Source organism: Lactuca saligna, chromosome 4 (genome assembly GCF_052625555.1).
Source record: "Lactuca saligna cultivar CGN05327 chromosome 4, ASM5262555v1, whole genome shotgun sequence".
In the NCBI taxonomy this organism is placed as follows: domain Eukaryota; kingdom Viridiplantae; phylum Streptophyta; class Magnoliopsida; order Asterales; family Asteraceae; genus Lactuca; species Lactuca saligna.
Window position 1 is genome coordinate 81306239 of NC_136420.1, and position 27878 is coordinate 81334116.

The window sequence follows — 27878 nt, forward strand, 5'->3', positions numbered from 1 at the left end:
TTTCCAAGGACCCACTCCAGTGTGGGGAAGTCACCTCCATCATTGGAGCCAACAACAAAGCTTACGCCCTCCTTACGGCATGTGCCGAGACTTCTATGATGTGAGAGGCGGGGGATCAGCCGATCGCGCACTTCCGGTCATGGTTGGCAAACTCGCCAACCAGTGCTATCAATCTGGAGTGCAAGCCAACCGAATCCGAGAGATCAATGTGGATGTGCAAATTCACACGGCCGATATCAACCGCCTAGAGTTGATGCAGAACGACATCCACATTCGCGCCGAAGCGTTTCAAGCACAAGCAAACGCGGCCTTCGCAGAATTAAGAGAACAACAAGCTGCGTTTGATAGACGCCTCATGGGGTCGAAGCAGTCCGACACAGAGTCGAGCTCTAAACGCAAGGCGCACCGCAAGTAGTACTTGCCCAACTCTCAAATTTTGTTATAAACTAGGACTTCGGATAAAAGTATTACTTTCTTTAAAATTTTCCGTAACCGGAGGCCTTTAGAGAGGCCAAGAAATTTTGTCTAGACCCCGCTGTAACACAACTATATGTTTAATATATATAAGGGTATACCGCTTTTCTTACCGTTGTTAATCATGCGCAAATAGTTCGATTCATTGGTGCACCTATTCAAACTTTACTTTCAAGCTTAAAACATTGTGTCAATTAAACTCAACTTCCTAGAACTATTAGAAGTTCATTCAATATCATTCAACTTTGAACTGCCAAAACTTATAATTTTCTTCCATATTTTTCTTTTGGCAGCAAGATGCCTCCTCGTCCAAACCTAAGGCCCAGGCCGGGCACGGCACCACCACCACCTCCACCACCAGCTTATGATCCGGCCATGGTTCAGGCTGCTATCACAGCAGCAGTAACTGCAGCCCTCTCGCAAATAAACTCCCAAGGGAATGGAGGGGCGGGAAGCAGCACGAATCATCCAAATCATGGCACTGGTCATGGCCAAGGAAGAGAATGTACCTACAAGGAGTTCTCTAACGCTAAGCCAAAAACTTTTAATGGAACCGGAGGAGTCATTGCACTAATGCAATGGTTCGAAAAGACCGAAACGGTCTTCGAGATCTGCTCATGCCTAGAAGCAAGCAAAGTCAAGTTCGCTGCCTGCACCTTTGTAGATCGAGCCCTCACTTGGTGGAAAAGCCATGTGAATTCAGTGATGCTCACTGTCGCCAACGCCATGAGTTGGGACGACCTAAAGGTTCTACTACTGGAAGAATACTGCCCAAGGGGCGAAGTACAAAAGCTTGAGCAGGAGCTCTGGAATCTGAAAATGACTGGGTCTGACCTAATCACCTACACCACTAGGTTCAACGACCTCGCTGCACTGTGCCCTACCATGGTCAACCCAGAATCAAAGAAGGTTGAAAGGTACATTTGGGGGTTGTCACCCCAGATTCAAGGGCATGTCCTAGCTTCCGGCCCTGCTACCTACAACAGTGCTAAGCGCCTGGCCCAGCGACTCATCGACCATGGAGTAAAACCCGGTATCATTTCGACAACTGCAAATCCACCTAGAGAAACTCAGGGCCAGAGTAAGACTTGGAACAAAAGGAGGGGACAAACTCTCCAGGAAAACCCCAGGAAACAACAAGTGATAGCGACACACGCTATTACTGTACCTACGAACCCTTCCCCCACAAGCTCATACATTGGGAAACTTCCTAAATGCAACCGATGCAGTTTCCACCACCACGGTCCTTGCCCCAATCTTCAATGCACCAACTGTAATAAAAAGGGACATACAGCCCGCTATTGTAAAGGGCCGATCCAACCATCCGTTCCCACCACTAATACCGGGGTAAACCGCGCCTGCTTCGAGTGCGGGGTAAACCACTAATACAGGGCACTACCGCAAGTACTGCCCAAGGGTAAACAACCGGAATACCGGTGGAAGGGGCCGAGTTTTCGCAATGGGACAGGATGAAGCCATTGCGGACCCTACAGTTGTTACGGGTACGTTCCTTCTCGATAACTCGTATGCATGCATTTTGTTTGATAGTGGCGCGGAAAGGAGTTTTGTGAGTCACGGCTTTAAAGGCCTGCTGAAATCAATACCACAGTCATTGAGTGAACCATTCATAGTAGAAATGGCCAACGGGAAAACCGAAGGCACTAAGGAGATATACTTAAATTGCACCCTAACTTTAAATGATCATCCATTCTCAATCAACCTCATGCCAGTCTCGATTAAGAGTTTTGATGTCATCATTGGCATGGATTGGCTGAGTTCTCATCATGCGGACATTCTATGTTACGATAAGGCCGTTCGCCTTAATCTTCCAACCGGCGAAACTTTCGTTATCTTGGGCGACAAACCAAGTACTGCTCTTCGTATCATCTCAAGTATCCAAGCTCAGAAATGCCTACGCAAGGAGTGTCACGCGTTCTTAGCACATGTTGTGGATGTGAAACGCAAAGTCCAAGATATCAAGAGTGTGCCCGACGTACGCGATTTTCCTGATGTTTTTCCCGAGGACCTTCCAGGAATACCACCTGCGAGGCAAGTGGAGTTCTGAATCGATCTGGTTCCTGGAGCTACCCCAGTAGCCAAAGCACCCTATCGATTAGCCCCGGCAGAAATGCAAGAGCTATCCAGCCAACTGAATGAACTACTGGGAAAAGGATTCATCAGACCGAGCTTCTCACCATGGGGAGCACCTGTACTGTTCGTGAAAAAGAAGGATGGATCATTCAGAATGTGCATCGACTACCGAGAACTCAACAAACTTACCATCAAGAACCGATACCCCCTACCCCGAATCGATGACTTGTTCGACCAACTCCAAGGAGCCAACTACTTCTCCAAGATCGATCTAAGGTCGGGATATCACCAGCTGCGAGTCCTGGAGAGTGATATCTCCAAGACGGCTTTCCGAACACGATACGGACATTACGAATTCGTAGTGATGCCGTTCGGGCTAACCAATGCCCCGGCCGTATTCATGGATCTAATGAATCGGGTATGTCGTCCATTCTTGGATAAATTCGTGATAGTATTCATAGACGACATACTCATTTATTCAAAGAATAAAGAAGAGCATGGTCAACATCTGAGGCAAGTGCTAGAGACATTACGGACTGAGAGACTGTATGCAAAATTCTCAAAATGTGAATTTTGGATTAGAAAGGTGGACTTTCTCGGTCACGTGGTCAGCAAGGAAGGGATCCACGTGGATCCATCGAAAATTAAGGCTATCAAAAACTGGTCGGCGCCAACTACACCAACAGAAATTCGCCAATTCCTAGGCCTGGCTGGTTATTATCGACGGTTCATCCAGAATTTCTCCAGCATCGCAAAGCCTCTTACCGCCTTAACCCAGAAAGGGGTGACCTACAATTGGGGAGAAAAGCAAGATTCTGCATTTCAGACTTTGAAACAGGCCCTTTGCAGTGCGCCCATCCTTTCTCTCCCAGAAGGGACCGAAGATTTTGTAGTATATTGCGACGCTTCGAAGCAAGGGCTGGGCTGTGTACTAATGCAGAGGGGAAAGGTTATTGCATATGCCTCACGACAACTAAAAGCGCATGAGGTCAATTACACCACTCATGATTTAGAGCTTGGGGCGGTGGTCTTCGCTCTTAAAATCTGGAGACACTACCTATATGGTACCAAATGCACTATCTTTACAGACCACAAGAGCCTACAACACATCTTCAACCAGAAGGAGTTGAACATGAGGCAGCGACGTTGGGTCGAATTACTCAACGACTACGAATGTGAGATTCGCTATCACCCAGGAAAGGCTAATGTCGTGGCAGATGCCCTTAGCCGTAAGGAGTACTCTGGCCGAAGAGTGAAGTCATTAGCCATGTCAATCCATTCGCACCTGTCGACACAGGTCAAGGAAGCTCAGATAGAGGCCCTAAAACCCGAAAACGTGACAAGTGAAACCCTTAGGGGAATGGACAAGAATTTAGAAATCAAGAGTGACGGAGCACGCTACCTCATGAACCGAATATGGACGCCCAAGTTTGGTGGACTTAGAGAGGTAGTTATGAACGAGGCACACAAGACTCCATACTCCGTACACCCCGGGTCAGACAAGATGTATCAAGATCTCAAACAACTCTACTGGTGGCCAAACATGAAAGCAGAGGTCGCTACATATGTGAGCAAGTGTTTGACTTGCGCCAAGATCAAAATAGAACACCAGAAACCCTCAGGACTACTCCAACAACCTGAAATTCCTGAGTGGAAATGGGAGCAGATTTCCATGGACTTCATAACGAAACTGCCCAAAGCTCAGGGTGGCCAAGATACTATTTGGGTAATCGTCGATAGATTAACCAAGTCCGCTCATTTCCTACCGATCAAGGAAACTGATAAAATGGAAAAGCTATCGAGAATCTACATCCGAGAGATCGTACGACTCCATGGAGTGCCAATGTCTATCATCTCGGATAGAGACAGCAGATTCACATCTAGGTTCTGGCAATCATTGCAAAAATCCATGGGAACAAGATTGGACATGAGTACAGCCTATCACCCCCAAACTGACGGACAGAGCGAAAGAACGATCCAAACCTTGGAAGACATGTTGCGAGCATGTGTAATCGACTTTGGTAAAGCATGGGATGTTCACTTACCTTTGGTTGAGTTCTCTTATAACAATAGTTATCATACCAGTATCAATGCTGCTCCATTTGAAGCCCTTTACGGCCGTAAGTGCAGATCACCTCTGTGCTGGACGGAAGTAGGCGACACCCAACTAGCAAAAGGTCTAGTCCCTGATAGCACCCTCACTGGTCCAGAGATCATCAGAGAAACTACTGAAAAGATCGTGCAAATACGAGAGCGACTGAGATCCTCGAGGGATAGACAAAAGAGCTACGCCGACAAAAGACGTAAACCATTGGAATTCCAGACTGACGATCGAGTACTACTGAAAGTCTCACCCTGGAAGGGAATGATACGCTTTGGAAAGCGTGGGAAGCTGAATCCTAGGTACATTGGACCCTTCGAAATCATTTCAAGGGTCGGTCCAGTAGCCTACAAACTCCAACTTCCAATAGAGCTTAACAAAGTACATCCAGTATTCCACGTATCAAACCTGAAGAAGTGTCTGTCCGATGAAACACTTGTAATTCCACTCGATGAGATCGAACTAAATGAAAATCTTAACTTTGTGGAAGAACCCGTCGAGATCATGGATAGGGAAATTAAACGAACTAAACAGAGTCGCATTCCAATAGTAAAGGTCCGATGGAATGCTAAGAGGGGACCCGAGTTCACGTGGGAACGAGAGGACCAAATGCAACAGAAGTATCCACATCTCTTCCCCAGCCCCTAAGACTCTTCTTTTGTATTAAAAAAATTTCGGGACGAAATTCCCTCTAACGGGGGGATGATGTAACAACCCGTTATTTCATGTCAGTAAAGATCGAGTCATGTAACCTCCTTGAGAAAGGAAATAGAATATGAAGTATTCAAAAACTCTATTTGGAGTACACTATGTGGTAGTTATCATCTTAAGGTTTCCAAACATATAAATAACACAAAAATCCGAGTTATTACGAAGAAGTTATGCTCATTATAAGTTTTTCCGACAAAAACCAGCAATACAAAGTTACGTAAAAACGCAAAGTTTCAATAAAACATTTTCTGACCTTAGGTATCTAAATGAAAGTGATAGATATCGTTAAACTACAAACATGCATAAAAAGAACGCTCAAATCGGACATCATATGAATAAGTTATGAATTTTTAAAGAAATTCCTTAAACACGTCACTTTAATAAATAAATAATAAAAATAATTTCGGAATTTGCCAACGGAATCTAAATGAAAGTTCTAGATCGTAGTCTCACCTTCGCGGGGATATAAAGAACGCCGAAAACGGAGTTCGTATGAGGGAAATATGAATTTTTGAAGTTTGATAATTAATTTATATATAATTTTTATTCAAAATTCGGTATTATCCGAAGAGGAGTCAGCCTAAGGCTATAGTACGCGCCGCGTACCCTAGTACGCCCCGCGTACTGAGAGGCCACGGCCTCGGATCATCCACGTCGCACGATCCGGAGAACCCGACCCGCTGTCCCATCCGACCCGCGTGCCAGCGACCCGTCCCATCCGACCCGCGAACCCAGGGATCCGTCCCATCCGAAGCCGAGGCAGTCGAGGCCTCGGTCATGCGTGACGTACGCGTACGCGCTGCGTACTAGCGTACGCCCCGCGTACTGAGGCAGACTAGCCTCTCTATAAATAGCATACGAAGGTTTCCAAAGAAAGGGCTCATTCTCTCTCATTTCTCTTGCGTTTTTCCTCGTTTTCCGTGCTCGTACTACCCCGAAGCCCTGGTCGCTTCGTACAAGATCCGAAGGTCGATTTTCTCCCGAGGAATCTCGAGATTTCCGAGAAAAATCCATTTCCCGAGACGAAACTCTGCCGTTTTTCCATCTCGCTATCTTCAAGTTGTCAAGTGAGTTCATACCCCTCTCTAACACACTTTAAATACATTTTTAAATACTTTTACACTCTTTTAGGGGGGGGGGGAATACAAGTAAACATACGGTTATTATCGTGTATGTTATAAAGTTTCACTTCACTTATATTATCAAATAAACCACTTGGAACTCATTACTATTATGGAAAACTCTTGTCATACTTTGTGTGCATTAGACTTATACGAAACATATAATGATCTTTCATTGTTAAATCGTTTTATACATTCTAAAAACTTATGATTTTGCTTTATCAAACATTTTGAAAAAGGATAAACTTTGCATACAAAACTATCACTTTAATATAGACTTAATTGAGAATCCATGAGACGCATACATCTTCAAACGTTACTTTTCTTTATTAGAAAGTACTGCAGTAAGTCCTGTCTATAACCAGAATCTCCCGCGACGAGAACGTGTCAAATGTGTATAGATCTATACGGGAAGTCATGATCCCGCACCCTGACTGTTAGCTACAGTCCGTCTTTTGGGGTGACAGTTGTCATAGCACTGCGATGCCTGAAGAACGTCGTTACAGGAATATTATGTTTAGTATGGTTATAGAAACTCATCGGATATACAATTATTATGATATTCAGTTTTGATGAGCGAGTAGTTATTTAAACTATTCTTCATCCAACCGGTTCGATCTTCGCGTAGTTTTATTATATATAAAACTATGACACACTTACGAGAAACGTCGGTTTCTTGCAAATTTTTGGTCTTAGAGACTGGCATTATGTGTGAGGAAAATAAGGGTTTTTCCTGCATACAAACCAAATAACTAATCGGAAAATAAGGGATTTTCCCGGTGCAATCATTTACAACTTATAACATGAACAACTATATACATCTCATACTTTTATAAGAAAATACGAGTTTTTCTTGGAAAACACAACAAATCATATTTCAACTATTAAGGAAAATATGGGATCTTCTGGAGCTAATGCTTTCATTTCCAACACCACAAATCACAACTCTTTGCATTTTGAAACGCTACGTTTACTGGAAAACATACACCCATTTTGGAATCGCATCCAATTTTTCTAAACTACTTATGGACTCACCAACTTAATTGTTGACACTTTTTCTTTGAAATAACTTGTATTCTCAGGAAATCGCTAAGCAGGTTGGGAATCAACTTTTGGGATTAACGTGCTGGCGTTAATTACTTCATTTTGAATGATGTTTATGTACCTTTATTTTGAACATGTAATGAATACAACTATGTAAACATCTTGCAAACTTATTATATATGGTGGTGTGTACTTTCCTTTCTATGAACTGTTATGATATTGAACATGATGTCCTCCGCCCCCGAACGTTTCCGCCGTTCTGGTTTGGGGGTGTGACAGTCACTTTCATCTTACACATAGATATGAAGTATTCTATAAAATACGTGTTATGTGTAATTATATTGATTGTTTATTTGAGATGATTGTTGAATACAATGTTTTATACAAGTAATAAATTGTATATGTATTTTATCTACAAATATGTTGGGTAGAACATGGGTAGACAAAATAGTTGATGTGTGTTAAAATGATGAGAGGCCTCGATGTTGTTGTTGTTCCAGTCATCTAGCGAAGTATGGATGACGACCACGGACTCTTCTAGACAGTCCAGTGGAACGCTAGCAGGCTCGCAACCTGTAGGTGTTGTGAACGGTGTGTTCACCGGTGTACTCCATTCCCCTCATGGTTGCCTTTAGGACATTTATTGTTGAGGAACCCTCTTAGCAGTAGGGTCCATCCCGATGATTAAATCCTTAGACTAGGTCCCTTGTATAGGTGTTTAGGGACGTAAAGTCAGGATAACGGGAATGGGTAATCAGGGTTATTGTTGGTTGATGAAATTAATAAATTTATTGTTGATCGATGAAATTAATAAATTTATTATTATTTGTGGGTTGAAAACCCTATATGCTCACCAGGCTCCCAAGCCTGACCCACTCAGCTTTCTGTTTTACAGGTAGTGGACTCAGAGCATAATTATGATGATGATGAGGGACTTTTGGATTATAGGCCATTAGTTGTAAGGCTTATAATGTACTGTTTATACTTATGTACTGTATCGAACATGACATCCCAAGTCTTTTAATGAAATTCATTTCTAAGGAAATGCTTTTGATAAATCTTTATCATATTATTGTTTTGGGACAAATTCCGCAATTCTTTTATTAAAAGGTTACTCTGATTTTGAAATAAAGTATAAACAAAACCGGTCTTTTCTGGCCGTGAAATTGGGGATGTCACAGTTGGTATTAGAGCATTAGTTTAAGCGAACTAGGAATTTGTAGGATTTCTAGACTTAAACTTAGAATTCTAAGCGTATGATTACGATATTAGAACTAGCATGTAAACGTTTCAGAGTCTATAGTGAATAAAGATCTAAATTCACCTTATTCGGTGTATAGATCAAGATAGAAAAGACCCGTAGCAGAAACGTAAACGCAAATGGAGATAGGAACCAACCCCCAGTGGTTCAGCAAATACCTGTTGTTTAAGAAGTTGCACCTGAGCCAGTCACCATGGCTGGAGTTCAAGCCGTAATTCAAGCTATGCTAGCTGAACAAAGGGAAGAAATGAGACGAATTCTCCACGAGAATAGGGACGAATCTACCATAATGTTGAACCGATGGAGCCAATTCCAGAGCAATCCGAGGAAGGGAACTACAACCGCCAAGTGAGTCAAATAAGGACTCAAGGTGAGCAAAGGGATGGCCCAGAAGGGAGAAACAACAAGGATGGGCGGATGTACAAAAATTTCTTGGGTGCGAAACCACCAAGTCTCTCAGGAAGCCCAAAGCCTGTTGAGATCATGGACTGGATCTCCGAGATGGAAATGGTGTTTGAAAGTTGCGACTGTAGTGAGAAGCAGAAGACTGTCTTCGCTGTGAGACAATTGAAAACTGGAGTCTTGAGCTGGTGGAAGCTATTGGCAGATACAATGCTGCGAGGAGAAGCTCTGAAAATGTCGTGGGATAAGTTCTTGGAACAACTGAAGGCGCAGTACTGTTCAGAGATAGATCTCATTGATCTGAACAATGAGTTCCAAAATTTGAAAAAGGGGAAAATGAGCATCGATGACTATGCTGTTGCATTCACGGAAAAGATGAAGTTGTTTCCATACCTAGTGCCAACCGAACTTTCCAAAGTTGAGAAGTTCGCAAACGGACTGCCGGCTGACTTTGGCCCAACAGTCAAGATGGCAACCACTCTGAAATTAACCGTTCGAGCAGCTAAGAATGTGGAGACCCAACAAAAGGAAAGAGGTCTAGAAAGGGCTGAGGTTGGTGAAAAACGGAAGTTTGATGGATACTCGAAGTCCAACAAGAAGAGTAGATTCTCGAAGTGTGGTTCGAGAGGAGGAGGATCAGAAGCGAAGTGGTGTGACAAGTGTAAGAAGAAGCACTCTGGGAAGTGTGATGGAGGGGTCACTTGTTTCAAATGTGGAAATCCTGGGCACTATGCCAACGAATGCACATTCACTAAGAAGGTCTGTTATGAGTGCAACGAGGAGGGGCACATTTCAAAAGATTGCCCAAAGAAGAAGGAGGTAGGAAGACCCAACATACCACCAAAACCAAAGGCGAGAGCCTTCCAGATGACGCTTGAGGCTGCAAAGGAGGCAACAGACGTCGCTTCAGGTACCTTTCTTGTAAATGGTTTGCCTGCAAACATACTCTTTGATTCCGGAGCCAACTACTCCTTTGTGTCACATAAATTTGGTGGGAAATTAGCATTACCTGTAGAAAAACTTGATAATGCCCTGATTGTAGAAGTTGCCAGTGGCAAATTCGTACCTGTTAGTAATCATATTAGGAACATCGTCATTGACCTAAACGGAAACGAATTCCACGAAGAGCTATTACCCATAGAGTTAAACGGTTTCGACATCGTTTTGGGTATGGATTGGCTTAGCGCCAATGATGCTGAGATTCTTTGCAAAAAGAAGATTGGAAGGGTGAACCCACCCGGAAGCGAATCATTTATGGTGTACGGGGACAAACGCAGAGTGAATTCTGGAATTATCTCCCTGATAAAAGCCAAGAAATGTTTATCCAAAGGACGTGCATCATACTTGGCATTCGTAATTGATGCTAAGAAGGAGAAGAAAGAGGTGCAGAATATACCGGTTGTATGTGATTATCCAGAAGTCTTTCCCGAAGATCTTCCTGAATTACCACCTGATAGGCAAGTGAAGTTTCGTATAGACTTGTTACCAGGAACAACACCGATAGCAAAGGCACCTTACCGATTAGCACCAACGGAGATGAAGGAGCTCATGACGCAACTTCAGGAGCTGTTGGACAGCGGTTTCATTCGACCTAGTTCATCGCCCTGGGGAGCTCCGGTGTTATTCGTAAAGAAGAAAGACAGAAGCATGAGAATGTGTATTGATTACAGAGAGCTGAACAAAGAAACGATAAAGAACAAGTACCCGTTGCCAAGGATCGATGACCTGTTCGACCAGTTACAGGGTTCGAGCTATTTCTCGAATATCAATCTTAGGTCGGGATACCATCAACTAAAGGTGAGAGAGCAGGATATCGAAAATACTGCATTCAGAATGAGATATGGACACTATGAGTTTTTGGTTATGTTATTTGGGCTAACCAATGCTCCTGCAGCATTCATGGATTTGATGAACAGGGTTTGTAAACCATTCCTCGATAAATCTGTGATAGTGTTCATCGACGACATTCTCATCTACTCGAAAAACAAAGAGGAGCATGAAAAGCATCTACGTGAAGTGCTAGAAGTTCTGAAAAAGGAGAAGTTGTATGAAAAGTTCTCCAAATGTGAATTTTGTATTCAAGAAGTCCAATTCTTAGGTCATGTGATTAACCAAGAAGGAATAATGGTTGATCCAGCAAAGATTGAAGCTATAATGAAGTGGGAACAACCAAAAAGTCCTACGGAGATTCGAAGCTTTTTAGGATTAGCTGGAAATTACCGAAGATTTATCCAAGGCTTTTCTTCGATAGCCACTCCATTGACAACCTTGACCCACAAAGGAGCTACTTATACTTGGAGTGAAAATCATAAGGAAGCCTTTGAGAAGTTGAAGAAGAAATTATGTGAAGCACCAATTCTTTCTTTACCCGAAGGAGTTGAAGACTTTGTAGTCTATAGTGATGCATCTGGAGTTGGGTTAGGTTGTGTTCTGACCCAACGAGATAAATTGATAGCATATGCATCAAGACAACTGAAGGAGCATGAAAAGAACTACCATCCTCATGATTTGGATTTGGCAGCGGTAGTTTTCGCTTTAAAAATATGGAGACATTACCTCTATGGTACGAAGTGCAAACTTTTCACTGATCATAAGAGTCTCTAGTATCTCTTTAATCAGAAGGAACTGAATATGAGGCAATGACGCTGGCTGGAATTACTCAAAGACTACGACTGTGAGATACTTTATCACCCTGGTAAAACAAATGTTGTTGCTGATGCTCTCAGTCAGAAAGTGAACCTTGAAAAGAAAAGGCCAAGAGGTTTGAGAATTGAGGTTGTGTCAACAATTGTAGAGAGTATAAAGAAAGCTCAGGAAGAAGCTTTAGGGAAGAATGACCGAAAAGAAGAACGTTTGGGCAAAACATTAGTATTCGGTATATTTTTTTATATTTTTTTTAGTTAATTCAAGTTCCGAAAATAATATTAAATTTTTTTTTTTGGATTTTTCCATTTATTTTTCATTTTAAAATTATTTTTAGATTTGATCTCACGGTCTCAGAAAATTAGAATGGTGTCAAATGAACCTGAACATATATATATAACTTTTAGAAGACGCGCCTTAAAAAAGTAGAATGGTCTTTACTTAATTTTATAAAACTTATCCACTAAAAAAGAAAAATTATTTACATATACACCATTTACTAATCATATTAGTTAATTTACGTTTTATATATAAAAAGTAAGAGAGAATATTGTAAATTGAATCTCAAATCGCAAATGTGATTATTATATTTTTAAAACCGAATGGTATAGTTATTTTTGTGGTGTCTTATGTGATTTTTTATGTGGTGTGTATTTTAATGAAATAGATTTGATTTTATACATATTAGACAAAAAATATAAAATTTTAGCGATGGCTCCTTCTACTCACCGATTTTTATACATATTAAATTTTTGATCCCCAAATTATATGTTGAAGCTCTATCCCTATATATATATATATATATATATATATATATATATATATATATATATATATATATTACACTGCACTTATATAAGACACATATAATACTAATACACAATATATACACACACTACATTTTTTTTATTTGAACAAAACCCACATATTGTAATACACACATTACACAAAGTATTAAAATACATAAAATACACGATATAAGACGAGAATAAATAATGAGGAAAAATTAGAAATTTTGATTATGCTGCTCAAACATATTGCTTCATCCCTCTTTTTTTAAGTAACTATTATATTAAAAATGGAAATAATACAATATTATGTAACTATTTAAAGTATTCGGTATGGTTTAGTTATTTTCGGTTTTTATACAAATAAAATTGTATTGCACAAAAAATATTCCGTTTTTATAAAATTAAAATCGCACTGTCGGTTTTAGTTTCAGTTTCGGTATGTGCCGATTTTTATAAAATACTAATGTTTTTCCCAAACGTTCTTCTTTTCGGTCATTCTTCCCTAAAGCTTCTTCCTGAGCTTTCTTTATACTCTCCACAATTGTTGACACAACCTCAATTCTCAACGCTCTTGACCTTTTCTTTTCAAGGTTCACTTTCCGATTGAGAGAATCAGCAACAACATTTGCTTTACCAGGGTAATAAAGTATCTCACAGTCGTAGTCTTTGAGTAATTCCAGCCAGCGTCATTGCCTCATATTCAGTTCCTTCTGATTAAAGAGATACTGGAGACTCTTATGATCAGTGAAAAGTTTGCACTTCGTACCATAGAGGTAATGTCTCCATATTTTTAAAGCGAAAACTACCGCTGCCAAATCCAAATCATGAGGAGGGTAGTTCTTTTCATGCTCCTTCAGTTGTCTTGATGCATATGCTATCAATTTATCTCGCTGGGTCAGAACACAACCTAACCCAACTCCAGATGCATCACTATAGACTACAAAGTCTTCAACTCCTTCGGGTAAAGAAAGAATTGGTGCTTCACATAATTTATTCTTCAACTTCTCAAAGGCTTCCTTATGCTTTTCACTCCAAGTATAAGTAGCTCCTTTGTGGGTCAAGGCTGTCAATGGAGCGGCTATCGAAGAAAAGCCTTGGATAAATCTTCGGTAATTTCCAGCTAATCCTAAAAAGCTTCGAATCTCCGTAGGACTTTTTGGTTGTTCCCACTTCATTACAGCTTCAATCTTTGCTGGATCAACCATTATTCCTTCTTGGTTAATCACATGACCTAAGAATTGGACTTCTTGAATACAAAATTCACATTTGGAGAACTTTTCATACAACTTCTCCATTTCAGAACTTCTAGCACTTCACGTAGATGCTTTTCATGCTCCTCTTTGTTTTTCGAGTAGATGAGAATGTCGTCGACGAACACTATCACAGATTTATCGAGGAATGGTTTACAAACCATGTTCATCAAATCCATGAATGCTGCAGGAGCATTAGTTAGCCCAAATAACATAACCAAAAACTCATAGTGTCCATATCTCATTCTGAATGCAGTCTTTTCGATATCCTGCTCTCTCACCTTTAGTTGATGGTATCCCGACCTAAAATTGATATTCGAGAAATAGCTCAAACCCTGTAACTGGTCGAACAGGTCATCGATCCTTGGCAACGGGTACTTGTTCTTTATCGTTTCTTTCTTCAGCTCTCTGTAATCAATACACATTCTCATGCTTCCGTCTTTCTTCTTTACGAATAACACCGGAGCTCCCCAGGGCGATGAACTAGGTCGAATGAAACTGCTGTCCAATAGCTCCTGAAGTTGCGTCATGAGCTCCTTCATCTCCGTTGGTGCTAATCGGTAAGGTGCCTTTGCTATCGGTGTTGTTCCTAGTAACAAGTCTATACAAAACTTCACTTGCCTATCAGGTGGTAATTCGGGAAGATCTTCGGGAAAGATTCTTCTGGATAATCACATACAACCGGTATATTCTGCACCTCTTTCTTCTCCTTCTTAGCATCAATTACGAATGCCAAGTATGATGCACATCCTTTGGATAAACATTTACTGGCTTTTATCAGGGAGATAATTCCAGAATTCACTCTGTGTTTGTCCCCGTACACCATAAATGATTCGCTTTCGGGTGGGTTCACCCTTCCAATCTTCTTTTTGCAAAGAATCTCAGCATCGTTGGTGCTAAGCCAATCCATACCCAAAACGATGTCGAAACCGTTTAACTCTATGGGTAATAGCTCTTCGTGGAATTGGTTTCCGTTTAGGTCAATGACGATGTTCCCAATATGATTACTAACAGGTACGAATTTGCCACTGGCAACTTCTACAATCAGGGCATTATCAAGTTTTTCTACAGGTAATGCTAATTTCCCACCAAATTTATGTGACACAAAGGAGTAGTTGGCTCCGGAATCAAATAGTATGTTTGCAGGCAAACCATTTACAAGAAAGGTACCTGAAGCGACGTCTGCTGCCTCCTTTGTAGCCTCAAGCGTCATCTGGAAGGCTCTCGCCTTCGGTTTTGGTGGTATGTTGGGTCTTCCTACCTCCTTCTTCTTTGGGCAATCTTTTGAAATGTGCCCCTCCTCGTTGCACTCATAACAGACCTTCTTAGTGAATGTGCATTCGTTGGCATAGTGCCCAGGCTTTCCACATTTGAAACAAGTGACCCCTCCATCACACTTCCCAGAGTGCTTCTTCTTACACTTGTCACACCACTTCGCTTCTGATCCTCCTCCCTTCGAACCAGACTTCGAGAATCTACTCTTCTTGTTGGACTTCGAGGATCCATCGAACTTCCGTTTTTCACCAACCTCAGCCCTTTCTAGACCTCTTTCCTTTTGTTGGGTCTCCACATTCTTAGCTGCTCGAACGGCTAATTTCAGAGTGGTTGCCATCTTGACTGTTGGGCCAAAGTCAGCCGGCAGTCCGTTTGCGAACTTCTCAACTTTGGAAAGTTCGGTTGGCACTAGGTATGGAAACAACTTCATCTTTTCCGTGAATGCAACAACATAGTCATCGATGCTCATTTTCCCCTTTTTCAAATTTTGGAACTCATTGTTCAGATCAATGAGATCTATCTCTGAACAGTAGTGCGCCTTTAGTTGTTCCAAGAACTTATCCCACGACATTTTCAGAGCTTCTCCTCGCGGCATTGTATCTGCCAATAGCTTCCACCAGCTCAAGACTCCAGTTTTCAATTGTCTCACAGCGAAGACAGTCTTCTGCTTCTCACTACAGTCGCAACTTTCAAACACCATTTCCATCTCGGAGATCCAGTCCATGATCTCAACAGGCTTTGGGCTTCCTGAGAGACTTGGTGGTTTCGCACCCAAGAAATTTTTGTACATCCGCCCATCCTTGTTGTTTCTCCCTTCTGGGCCATCCCTTTGCTCACCTTGAGTCCCTATTTGACTCACTTGGCGGTTGTAGTTCCCTTCCTCGGATTGCTCGGGAATTGGCTCCATCGGTTCAACATGTATGGTAGATTCGTCCCTATTCTCGTGGAGAATTCGTCTCATTTCTTCCCTTTGTTCAGCTAGCATAGCTTGAATTACGGCTTGAACTCCAGCCATGGTGACTGGCTCAGGTGCAACTTCTTCAACAACAGGTATTTGCTGAACCACTGGGGGTTGGTTCCTATCTCCATTTGCGTTTACGTTTCTGCTACGGTTCTTTGCAATCTTGATCTATACACCGAATAAGGTGAATTTAGATCTTTATTCACTATAGACTCTGAAACGTTTACATGCTAGTTCTAATATCGTAATCATACGCTTAGAATTCTAAGTTTAAGTCTATGAATCCTACAAATTCCTAGTTCGCTTAAACTAATGCTCTGATACCAACTGTGACATCCCCAATTTCACGGCCAGAAAAGACCGGTTTTGTTTATACTTTATTTCAAAATCAGAGTAACCTTTTAATAAAAGAATTGCGGAATTTGTCCCAAAACAATAATATGATAAAGATTTATCAAAAGCATTTCCTTAGAAATGTATTTCATTAAAAGACTTGGGATGTCATGTTCGATACAGTACATAAGTATAAACAGTACATTATAAGCCTTACAACTGTTATTTACAACTAATGGCCTATAATCCAAAAGTCCCTCATCATCATCATAATTATGCTCTGAGTCCACTACCTGTAAAACAGTTTGCTGAGTGGGTCAGGCTTGGGAGCCTGGTGAGCATATAGGGTTTTCAACCCACAAATAATAATAAATTTATTAATTTCATCGATCAACAATAAATTTATTAATTTCATCAACCAACAATAACCCTGATTACCCATTCCCGTTATCCTGACTTTACGTCCCTAAACACCTATACAAGGGACCTAGTCTAAGGATTTAATCATCGGGATGGACACTACTGCTAAGAGGGTTCCTCAACAATAAATGTCCTAAAGGCAACCATGAGGGGGATGGAGTACACCGGTGAACACATCGTTCACAACACCTACAGGTTGCGAGCCTGCTAGCGTTCCACTGGACTGTCTAGAAGAGTCCGTGGTCGTCATCCATACTCCGCTAGATGACTGGAACAACAACAACATCGAGGCCTCTCATCATTTTAACACACATCAACTATTTTGTCTACCCATGTTCTACCCAACATATTTGTAGATAAAATACATATACAGTTTATTACTTGTATAAAACATTGTATTCAACAATCATCTCAAATAAACAATCAATATAATTACACATAACACGTATTTTATAGAATACTTCGTATCTATGTGTAAGATGAAAGTGACTATACACTCACCTGATTTGATGATAATCGGGCATCAATTCGTTCCTTAAAATGATCGTTTCTTATAAAGCCGAGAGTTTTATTGAGAAACCGGGCTCTGCGAGAGTTGGAGCTTCAAAACCGAAAAGATAAAATTTTCCGGGTTTTCGGGCACTTCGGGATGTATTCCGGGCTTTAAAAATGATATCGGGGCTTCGGGGAAAGTCAAAATAGTCAAAATATAAGTTTAGGGGTGTAAAATGACAATTTTTCAAAAGTAGTCGGGAGATCTCGCAGCCCCCCTATTTATAGGGTGCGAGGCCGAGGTCTCCGTGGTTGAGAAGCTTCCACGTAGCTCCTGCGAAGCTCGGACACGAAGGGAGGCGTGGCTGCGAGGGAGCGAGGCATGGAGGCGAGGCGCGTCGGAAGAGGATAGGTTGCGAGGCTGGTCGAATCTGGAAGCAACACGCGTCGGATGCAGCGAAGGCCAGCGAGGCTCGGATGCGAAGGGCGCGTCGGAGGATGCGAAGGCGAGACGTGGCTGCTTCGGATTCTTCCACGGAGGCGACACACGCTTGATTCCGGCTGGACCTCGGCTTCGGTCTATCAGAGGCTGGCACGCGTCGGTCTCGGATTCGGCCACGACTCGGCGACGCAGTAGCTTCGGCCTCGATGACGTGTCCGGTTACTGTTCATGCGAAAATTTCCGAATTTTGAGCCCCGAACTTCTAAAATCCATAACTTTCGCATACGAGCTCCGTTTTTGACGTTCTTTATATGCACGCGTAGCTAAAATCATGCTCTACAACTTTCGTTTAGACTTCGTCGGCTAATTTTGAATTTAATTTTAATATTATTATTTTTAACAAATCGAGACAGGATAATCCGTTAAAAATTCATAACTTCTTCATCCGACGTTCGTTTTGGTCAGTCTTTTTACCGCTGTACTACTATTGACGAGACCTTTGATTCTCGTTTAGGTTGTGTCGGCTAAATTTCATTTGATCTTAAATTCGAGTATTTAGTTGTCTACTGCTAAGCTAAAACATAGAAAAATCATAACTTCCTTATACGAAATCAGATTTGGGCATTTTTTTATCGAACTTCTCGATTTAATGAATACTACAACTTTAGTTTAGATTGTTAAGGCTAAAAAGAACTTTATCATAATATTTACTTTTTACGCTTCCCGGTGCCGTGCCGGTTTTGTCACGAAACTTCGACAGGTCATAACTTCTTCGTTATAACTCGGATTTCGACGTTCTTTATATCTTCAGAATTCTTTTTCCGGCCACTACAACATTCTTAAAAGATATAGGCTATTTGTAATATTTATTTTAAATGCTTATTTTTATTATTAATTAATTAAATCACAATAATTAAGCAAATAAGCATATAATTCACATAATATTCACATAATTCCTCTTTATTAATTCAAAATGAGTTACAAAGGTTGCCCTAGACTATTAAAACTTTATTAATGCTTTTAGCCCAGAAACACGGGCGTTACATTTAAAAAAAAAACAGTTTATGTAATTTAATTCGTTCCACGTTAAGACCAAATGACCTTTTTTTCCCAGCTTGTCCAGGGTATTTGAGTTTTCAGGACCGACCCTATATATATATATATATATATATATATATATATATATATATATATATATATATATATATATATATATATATATATAGGGTTAGGTTCATTTGAGACCATCTATATTTTGTAAGACCGTGAGACGCATTTTTTTATTTTTTTATTTATTTATTTTTCATTTTTTTTAGTTAATTCATGTTCCGAAAATAATATTTAAAAAAATAATTTTTTCATTTTTCCATTTATTTTGCATTTTAAAATTATTTTTAGAATATGTACAGTGTAATATTCTATTTAGAATATTTCACGGATTTTTCAAAAAAAAAATAGAATTTTTTTAAATTTTTTATTTTTTTATTTTTTTTAGTTAATTCAAGTTCCGAAAATAATATTTAAAAAAAGAATTTTTAGATTTTTCCATTTATTTTATATTTTAAAATTATTTTTTATAATATGTAAGTGTAATATTCTATTTAGAATATTTCACGTATTTTAAAAAAAAAAACGGAATTCTTTTTTTTTTTTTTTAGTTAATTTATGTTCCGAATATAATATTTAAAAAAAGAATTTTTTGATTTTTCCATTTATTTTGCATTTTAAAATTATTTTTAGATTTGATCTCACGGTCTCACAAAATTAGAATGGTGTCAAATGAACCTGAACATATATATATATATATATATATATATATATATATATATATATATATATATATATATATATATATATATATATATATATATATAAATTTTAGAAGACGCGCCTTAAAAAAGTAGAATGGTCTTTACTTAATTTTATAAAACTTATCTACTAGAAAAGAAAATTATTTATATATACACCATTTACTAATCATATTAGTTAATTTTTATATATAAAAAGTAAGAGAGAATATTGTAAATTGAATCTCAAATCGCAAATGTGATTATTATATTTTTAAAACCGAATGGTATAGTTATTTTTGTGGTGTCTTATGTGATTTTTTATGTGGTGTGTATTTTAATGAAATAGATTTGATTTTATACATATTAGACAAAAAAAATATAAAATTTTAGCGATGGCTCCTTCTACTCACCGATTTTTATACATATTATATTTTTGATCCCCAAATTATATGTTGAAGCTCTGTCCGTGTATATATATATATATATATATATATATATATATATATATATATATATATATATATATATATATATATTACACTGCACTTATATAAGACACATATAATACTAATACACAATATATACACACACTACATTTTTTTATTTGAACAAAACCCACATATTGTAATACACACGTTACACAAAGTATTAAAATACATAAAATACACGATATAAGACGAGAATAAATAATGAGGAAAAATTAGAAATTTTGATTATGCTGCTCAAACATACTGCTTCATCCCTCTTTTTTTAAGTAACTATTATATTAAAAATGGAAATAATACAATATTATGTAACTATTTAAAGTATTCGGTATGGTTTAGTTATTTTCGGTTTTTATACAAATAAAATTGTATTGCACAAAAAATATTCCGTTTTTATAAAATTAAAATCGCACTGTCGGTTTTAGTTTCAGTTTCGGTATGTGCCGATTTTTAATTCCAATGTGGCGAGGCATAAAAAAAAAAAAAAAAAAAAAAAAAAAAACCCTTAACTAAAACAAACATTATGGATTGTTGATGCTTCGGTATAGTCTCAAATACTCAAGGGACTGTTTCTGTAATTAGCTCGAAGACAACATTTTGACCTTTTCTTATTGGAAAATATCACCCAAATATTCAATCAAGGTTTTGTTAAGGTCCTGTTCCAAAATCGCAACTGAAGAGATCTCAAAACTCTCCCCTTCACATGATTTGACTCTAATTTGATATTCTCTCCTGAGATCGACGAGTATTTGTTTTCTGGTGAGTATTCTTTCATTTAAATTTGCCATAGCCTTCTTCTTGCTGCAGTATTCGCACATCTCTTTCTAGTTTCCAACTTAATACTGGACGAAAACCTCGGAACTTTTCAATTTCATTTGATTCTGTGATTTTTTGGCATGATTGAAGTAATTGAGTTGGCAGTTTAGCATTAGGGTTTCATGAGCTAGTGATCGGGTGCGGATTTTCAAAACCTCAATATCGAACTGAAATTAACAAGTTCTTCGATTAGAGCTCAGCCCTAATGCAGTGTCAGCTATGAAGCCCGAAAATTCGGGCGCTTGTTTTCCCGTATATGAAAGAACTGATGATTTCTTCCTATCTAGGAGAGATGCAAAGTTCTATGAAGAATTAAAATTGTAATTTAGGGTTTCTGATTGCAATCCTACAGCTAAACTACCCTTACACCCACAGCTACATTTTCCCCCAAATTTGGGCATGAACAATCTATATGCCATTTATGAGCATCAGATTGAAAACACAACATTCACTTATTACCATTCTAACATCACATTTCTTGAAAATTTCTGTCTTACTACAATAGCATTGCATATTCTAACTCATTGTTGCATATTCAGAATCAATCCACACACTACATTTCATGGGCACTTCTTCAGGATCTCATTTCAACAATCAACCTTCACCAACAATGCTACCTCCACGTCAGCAAGTAAGATCCACACCTCTTCACACCTCCTTATCACTCATTCCACTTCCAACAGATGCTTCCGGATCACCAAATCTTCAAGAACGCGGCTCAAATTCCGATCAAATCCGCGAATCACCAACCGAAAGTGCAAGCTCCCGTGACACCTGGCCCGACCCTTTAATCCCATCCAAAAAAGAAAATGACAATACCACCCCTGAGCCCTCTGTCATCCGCCGTATCTCAGGATCAGATAAAATGTCCATCAGAGATGTATGTAGGGAAAGAGTGGATCTAATTTCAGAAAGAATGCAGAATCTACCTTACGAGTTCTTAGAGAAGCTAAAGAACGATCTTCGAGTTCTTATTGAAGGATCCGGTGGTCTTCAACACCGAGAAGAATACATTTCTCTTCAGAAAACGGTTCTGGGTCGAGGTGATTTGACCGAAAAGACCCTCACAATAGCTCACAGAGGCCAACTAGAGATTCTAGTTGCTGTCAAGACTGGAATACAAGCATTTTTACACCCAACTGTAAGTCTCTCACAAGCTTCCCTCATAGAAATCTTTTTATACAAAAGGTGTAGGAACATCGCGTGTGGGACCCAAATTCCAGCTGATGATTGTTCTTGTGAGATTTGTACTAAAAGAAACGGGTTTTGTAACCTTTGTATGTGTGTGATTTGTACAAAGTTTGATTTTGAGGTGAATACATGTCGATGGATTGGTTGTGATGTGTGTTCTCATTGGACACACACAGATTGTGCTATAAGAAACGGGCAGATTGGTGTGGGCCCGGGTAGAAACGGGGCAGGATCCGGATCCGGGTCCGGGTCCGGGGAGATGCTCTTTAGGTGTCGGGCATGTATGAGGACTTCTGAGTTATTCGGGTGGGTGAAAGATGTGTTTTATCAGTGTGTTCCTTTGTGGGATCGTGATGCTTTGATTAGAGAACTTGAATATGTTAGAAGAATATTTCATAGAAGTGAAGAAGTTAAAGGGAGGAAACTTTATTTCAAATGTGAAGAACTTTTGGAAAAATTGAAAACCGGGTTAGGTGAAGGTGTAGCTTGTAAATCCATATTGTCATTTTTTCAAGGTAATTAAATCAATAATCAATAATAGTTAATAAAACAAATAAACAAAAGTACATTGCTATTTCATACATTTAACCGTTTCATAAATTATCTATAGAAATGGACACGGGGTCCCCACAAGAAACCGAAGAAGGGCGATTAATCCCACCACAAGAAGCTTTCAATCGAATAGCCGATGTAGTCCATGAAGCAATTAAAAAAATGGAAATGGTAGAAGAAGAAAAAATACGATTAGTTAAAAAAGCGCGATTAGCCCTAGAAGCATGTGATCAAGAACTCAAAGACAAATCCCGTGAAATGACATCACTTAACATGGAAAGACAAAAAAAGAAGCATCAAGTGGATGAGCTTGAAAGCATTGTGAGACTTAAACAAGCGGAAGCGGACATGTTTGACTTAAAAGCTAGTGAAGCTAGAAGAGAAGCCGAGAGACTTCAAAGGATTGCTCTTGCCAAAACGGAAAAGTCGGAGGATGATTATGCAAATAGGTATTTGAAACAACGGTTGCATGAGGCGGAAGCTGAGAAACAATATTTATTTGAGAAAATAAGGTTGCAAGAGAGTTCATCGAGGGTGTCACAAGGTGGTGATCCGATGTATAATAAGATCCAAGATTTGCTTAAGAACATGTATACCGCACCTTCTAAAGGAGACTGACTGTTTGTTTCTTTTTGACTTAATGGACTTAATACAGACAGATGTAATCGGTTTTTTTTTGTGTAAGAGTATGGATGGATGATGTTGTTGAGATGTAATGTTTATGTTTGAGTTATCTTAGTATATTGTTGTGTTGGGTTTTGGTTATTTAGTTTTATCATTGTGTGCATGTTAGTAAACTATCTACTTATTTTTGTGGATGATTTATTTTAGAACTATTTCTTAATTGAATAATTTTCAAATCATTTTATTTTATTCTCACGCGTGTGATACATAAATTTTCTTGTCTTCTATGTAACCATCTTTGGACGAATGTATGACTGTATAGTTTTTGATGTAGTTTGTATACAATATTACTTTTGTAATTTTGACTTAATGGATTTAACAAAGACATGATTTAATTCAGGCATATATATATGTAACATCCCGAAATATCAAGAGTAGAGTTGAAGGGCTAAAAGAGTAAATTGGGAAAGAGCGACTCGGCGAGTCCATGTGTGGACTCGGCGAGTAGAGTCGCGACTTGGTCGCGTGTTAAGTGGCCGACTCGGCGAGTCAGTGTATTGGACTCGGCGAGTAGGCGCTGAGTGGAGAAAACCCTAATTCTCGGGGTTGAGCCTTATATAATGATCATTATGTCTTCCTCCCAGCCTCTTTATCACCCCTTGAGCCCCAGAAAACCCTAAATCGCGGAGAAGCACCATTTTTGAGTGGATTGGAGCTTGGAGAAGTAATGGTTGAAGGAATTTTGGGAAGATTGAAGGCTTGGAGCAAGGGGCTTTGCTTGGATTCGAATTGCATTGCAGTTGGGGCATCACTTAGAGGTAGTATCTCGTTTTTGACCTGTTGATTATGTTGTTTCTTCATTTTGGGGTTTGTGAGAAATTGTCTATGGATGAAATGGGAAGTCTAGAGGTTAGATCTGAGGTTGCTACCTCAGATCTGGAAGGGAGAAGAATCAGAGAGCATGAAAGTCCCTGTGTTGGAGTGTTTAGTGAAGCTTGCATGTCCCAAACCCTAGCCCCAATGTGCAAACGGCTTAGATCTCTTTGGATTCACGTAAAGTTTACCACTTTACGTGATGGATGAGTGGTAGGAGGCTAGATCTATGTCTTGGAGCAGTTTCATGGCCTGGAATGCTTCGGAATGTATTCAGACCGGCGGTACTCGGCGAGTCACATGGGTGGACTCGACGAGTTGGATGAAGATGGCCTGGAACTCGGCGAGTTGTATGAACAACTCGGCGAGTAGGTTGAAGATAGCCGTAGACTCGGCGAGTATGTTCTTGGACTCGATGAGTCTTGACGAAGAGTCCCAAATATTTCCTGGTTGAGTCGAGAATCGGTGAGTCAAGGGATGACTCGGTGAGTTGGGTGTGAGTGGACTCAGAGTTGTGGGACTCGGCGAGTCTCGTGGTGACTCGACGAGTTGAGTCGCGATATGGGGAAGTTCTGATTAAGGGAACTCGACGAGTCACAGGGTTGACTCGGCGAGTAGAGTCAGTCAAGGGTTGACCTAGACTGAGGACTTTGATTTCGACCAAGGGTTGGCCGTTGAGTTTTAGGGTTTGGACAGCGATGTGGCCTTTGGGCCAAGAGAGAGGTAAAATAGTCTTTTACCCATAAGAGGGTGTTATGAGAGGATTTATTCTAGTCTCGAGAGTTATATTCATGAGAGTATTTGCCTTACGTGTTAGGCGGTGGCGAGTTCGAGATTCAAGTGTGGGGATATCTGCTTTCTGCTTGCCAGGTGAGTCTTCTCACTATACTTTACCTTGAGTAGGTAACCAGAGTTATGTGATTAGAGTATTTGTATGCTATATGTACGTGATGTGTTGTACTGCATTATTTCTATGTGATTTATGTTGTGCATGTTTATAGAGTTGGAACCGGAAGGTTCCCAGAGTTAGAACCTGAGGGTTCACAGAGTTTGGGTGCACGGACCCACAGAGTTATAGCCTCGAGTGGCTAATATGTGTTATGTGTGGTATTTTGGGGAACTCACTAAGCTTCGTGATTACAGTGTTTTGTTTGATGTTTTACAGGTTTCTTTCAGTATCACGGGACGGCACCGGCTTGATTGTACACACCAGAGAAAGAGTCATATTTTGGAGGATCTTGGTTTTCTATGAAAGTGAAAATGGAGTTATGTTTTGTAAATCGACTATGAATAAGATTTCAAACAAGTGTTTCTAAGAGTAAAATGACTATTTTAAATGAAAATTTTGTCTTGAAATTTACGGTGTTATAAGTTGGTATCAGAGCCTTGGTTTGAGGGATTCGGATGCGCCTTCGGGTAAATCTGGACTCAAACTGAGGAAGTACGAAAAGTTTTTAAAGAAATAATTTTCTAAAAGTGAATAAGAGTTCAAAGAGAAAGCAAGAAGGAGCAGTGTGTACAATCAGCCAGAGCCCGAACGGTGATTTCCCAAAATACCCTTATTTTTGTGTTATGAGATATGTATGATGCACTTTATGAGATATTATTGCATGCTAGAGACAGGCTAGGTATTTCATATGTTAGGACTAGAGTGGCCTGATTTGTGATGCCGTAGCCTAGGACTCATTGTTATATGTGTTATGTTTTAAGTATGTGATGAGTGAGAGTATCCAATTAGAACCCATGAGGGGTAGAGTTACAGAGTTCGGTGGTACTTTCGAGGATGAGCTGAGAAGGTGGAGTTATCACAGAGAGGGAGTCCTATGTATCCTTCGATGCTCGAATGCTGCTTGCTTTGTGCTTTGTGGAACTCTCGATGATGGGAGTCAGCTACCAAGTGAATATGACGATATTCAGGAGGTAGATGGCTGGCATCATTAGGAGCTCTTCGGCAGCTGATAGCAAAGAAGTGGGAGGACGACGGAAGAGCCTAGGGAATAACCTTATCCAGATGAGTGCGCTTGTAGAATAGAGAATTTCGCTGGGGAGCGAGCACGCGCGATGGGATTGGTGAAAGAGCAGGTCGAGCAGCTATTTAGAAGCTCTGGGATGGTCCGTGTGGAAAGTATGGGTAGATGTGGCAGGTAGTATGGGCCCGTACTACTGAAAGCAGAGGACCCATACTTGATACAGGGAGTATTCTGAAGGTTCTAAAGAGCAGATTGAGGAGTGATGTTATGGTTTGAGTACCATACATCGGAGCGGATCGAGGAGTGATGTTATGGTTCGGGTACCATACATTAGGGCAGGTTGAGGAGTGATGTTATGGTTCGGGTACCATACATCAGAGTAGATTGAGGAGCGATGTTATGGTTTGCGTACCATACATCGGAGCGGATCAAGGAGTGATGTTATGGTTCGGGTACCATACATCAGGGCAGATTGAGGAGTGATGTTATGGTTCGGGTACCATACATCAGAGCAGATTGAGGAGCGATGTCATGGTTTGCGTACCATACATCAGAGCGGATCGAGGAGTGATGTTATGGTTTGGGTACCATACATCAGGGCGGATCGAGGAGTGATGTTATGGTTCGGGTACCATACATCAGGGCAGATTGAGGAGTGATGTTATGGTTCGGGTACCATACATCAGAGCAGATTGAGGAGTGATGTTATGGTCCGGGTACCATACATCGGAGCGAATTGGGGAGTGATGTCATGGTTAGGGTACCATACATCGGGGCATATTGAGAAGAGATGTCGTGGAAGGAGTACCATGGTTCGTAGTGAATGATGTTTGTGGTTCTCCGGTTATTCGGTCACGAGTAAGTTCGAAGAGGCGTCCCTTGAGAGGGAGATCGAGAGTCCCTCAGAGTATTCTAGTAAGGAGTCAGTGGAAGGGAGAATTTCGATCTGAGTTGAGTGATCAGTCGATAAAGGAGATGTCACCTCCTATGATCGGGGAGGTACTAATTATGTAAGTGTGAGAATATGAGAAGCATGATGTTTTGGTTTTGGGTTTAGGGGTAAACCCTGCAGGTCGTCATTGATGATGATTTCCCCCCAGAGTATCAGGTAACATGTGTGTCGCGAGGCAGTGATCTATCATGAGCAGATAGTCAGTTGGGACTAAGATAGTCGAGGGCCACGCTATACCTAATTGAGTATAGTCGGGTGTATGGTAGTGGTATCAGTGGGGAGTTCAGTCGAGTTTAGCGGTGCAGAGAGTTTTCTATCCATGGGGTGTTGAATATGGGAGTGGGTCCTTGTTCGTGGGGTGATCCCGGTGTTGGAGCGTTGGTTGATGAGTTGAGGTGAGGGGTACGGTGATTTTATGGTTCAGTCTATGAGCCAGGGATGTTATTGAGCAGTTGATTTGTTGGTACTAGATTGGTAAGATATTTGGAACGACTAGAGGCAGACGTGACGAGAAGTTCTTGAGGAGTTCATCAGAGGTTCAGAGTATATGAAGTCGATTCATTTCCGTAAGGGGGATTATCGGGCGTTGTGTAGCACTTCCGGGGGCAGGTGCGATTTTGCTGGAGAATATAGTTATGGAATAGTTGTGTGCTATTTGGTGACGGTTTGAACCCTAAGTGGGGGAGAACCGGGTGCCGTATGTAAGAAAGCAGAGATTTTTCAGGAGCAGTTATAAGTGGAGTATAGAGATATGCGGTAAGAAATCATGAGACCAGAGATGTCGGTGATCGAGGAAAGGGGTCGGAGTGAGTT

At 40.3% G+C, this 27878-nt stretch overlaps 1 protein-coding gene across 1 annotated transcript; it reads left to right on the forward strand.

The window, feature by feature from the left end:
• The first annotated feature begins 20699 nt into the window (after nt 1-20699).
• LOC145042209 (OBERON-like protein) lies at nt 20700-23411 on the forward strand. Its single transcript, XM_078990592.1, has 3 exons — nt 20700-20846; nt 21443-22609; nt 22705-23411. Exons 2-3 carry the CDS (start codon nt 21466-21468, stop codon nt 23262-23264), a joined length of 1704 nt encoding a protein of 567 aa, XP_078846718.1. The 5' UTR covers nt 20700-20846; nt 21443-21465; the 3' UTR covers nt 23265-23411.
• The last annotated feature ends 4467 nt before the right edge of the window (nt 23412-27878 follow it).

Bases quoted from the DNA above. Each gene is read 5' to 3' on its own strand.
- LOC145042209 (XM_078990592.1), top strand. From the start codon at position 21,466: ATGGGCACTTCTTCAGGATCTCATTTCAACAATCAACCTTCACCAACA. The intron at 22,610-22,704 runs GTAATTAAATCA...AATTATCTATAG, and splicing joins CATATTGTCATTTTTTCAAG to AAATGGACACGGGGTCCCCA.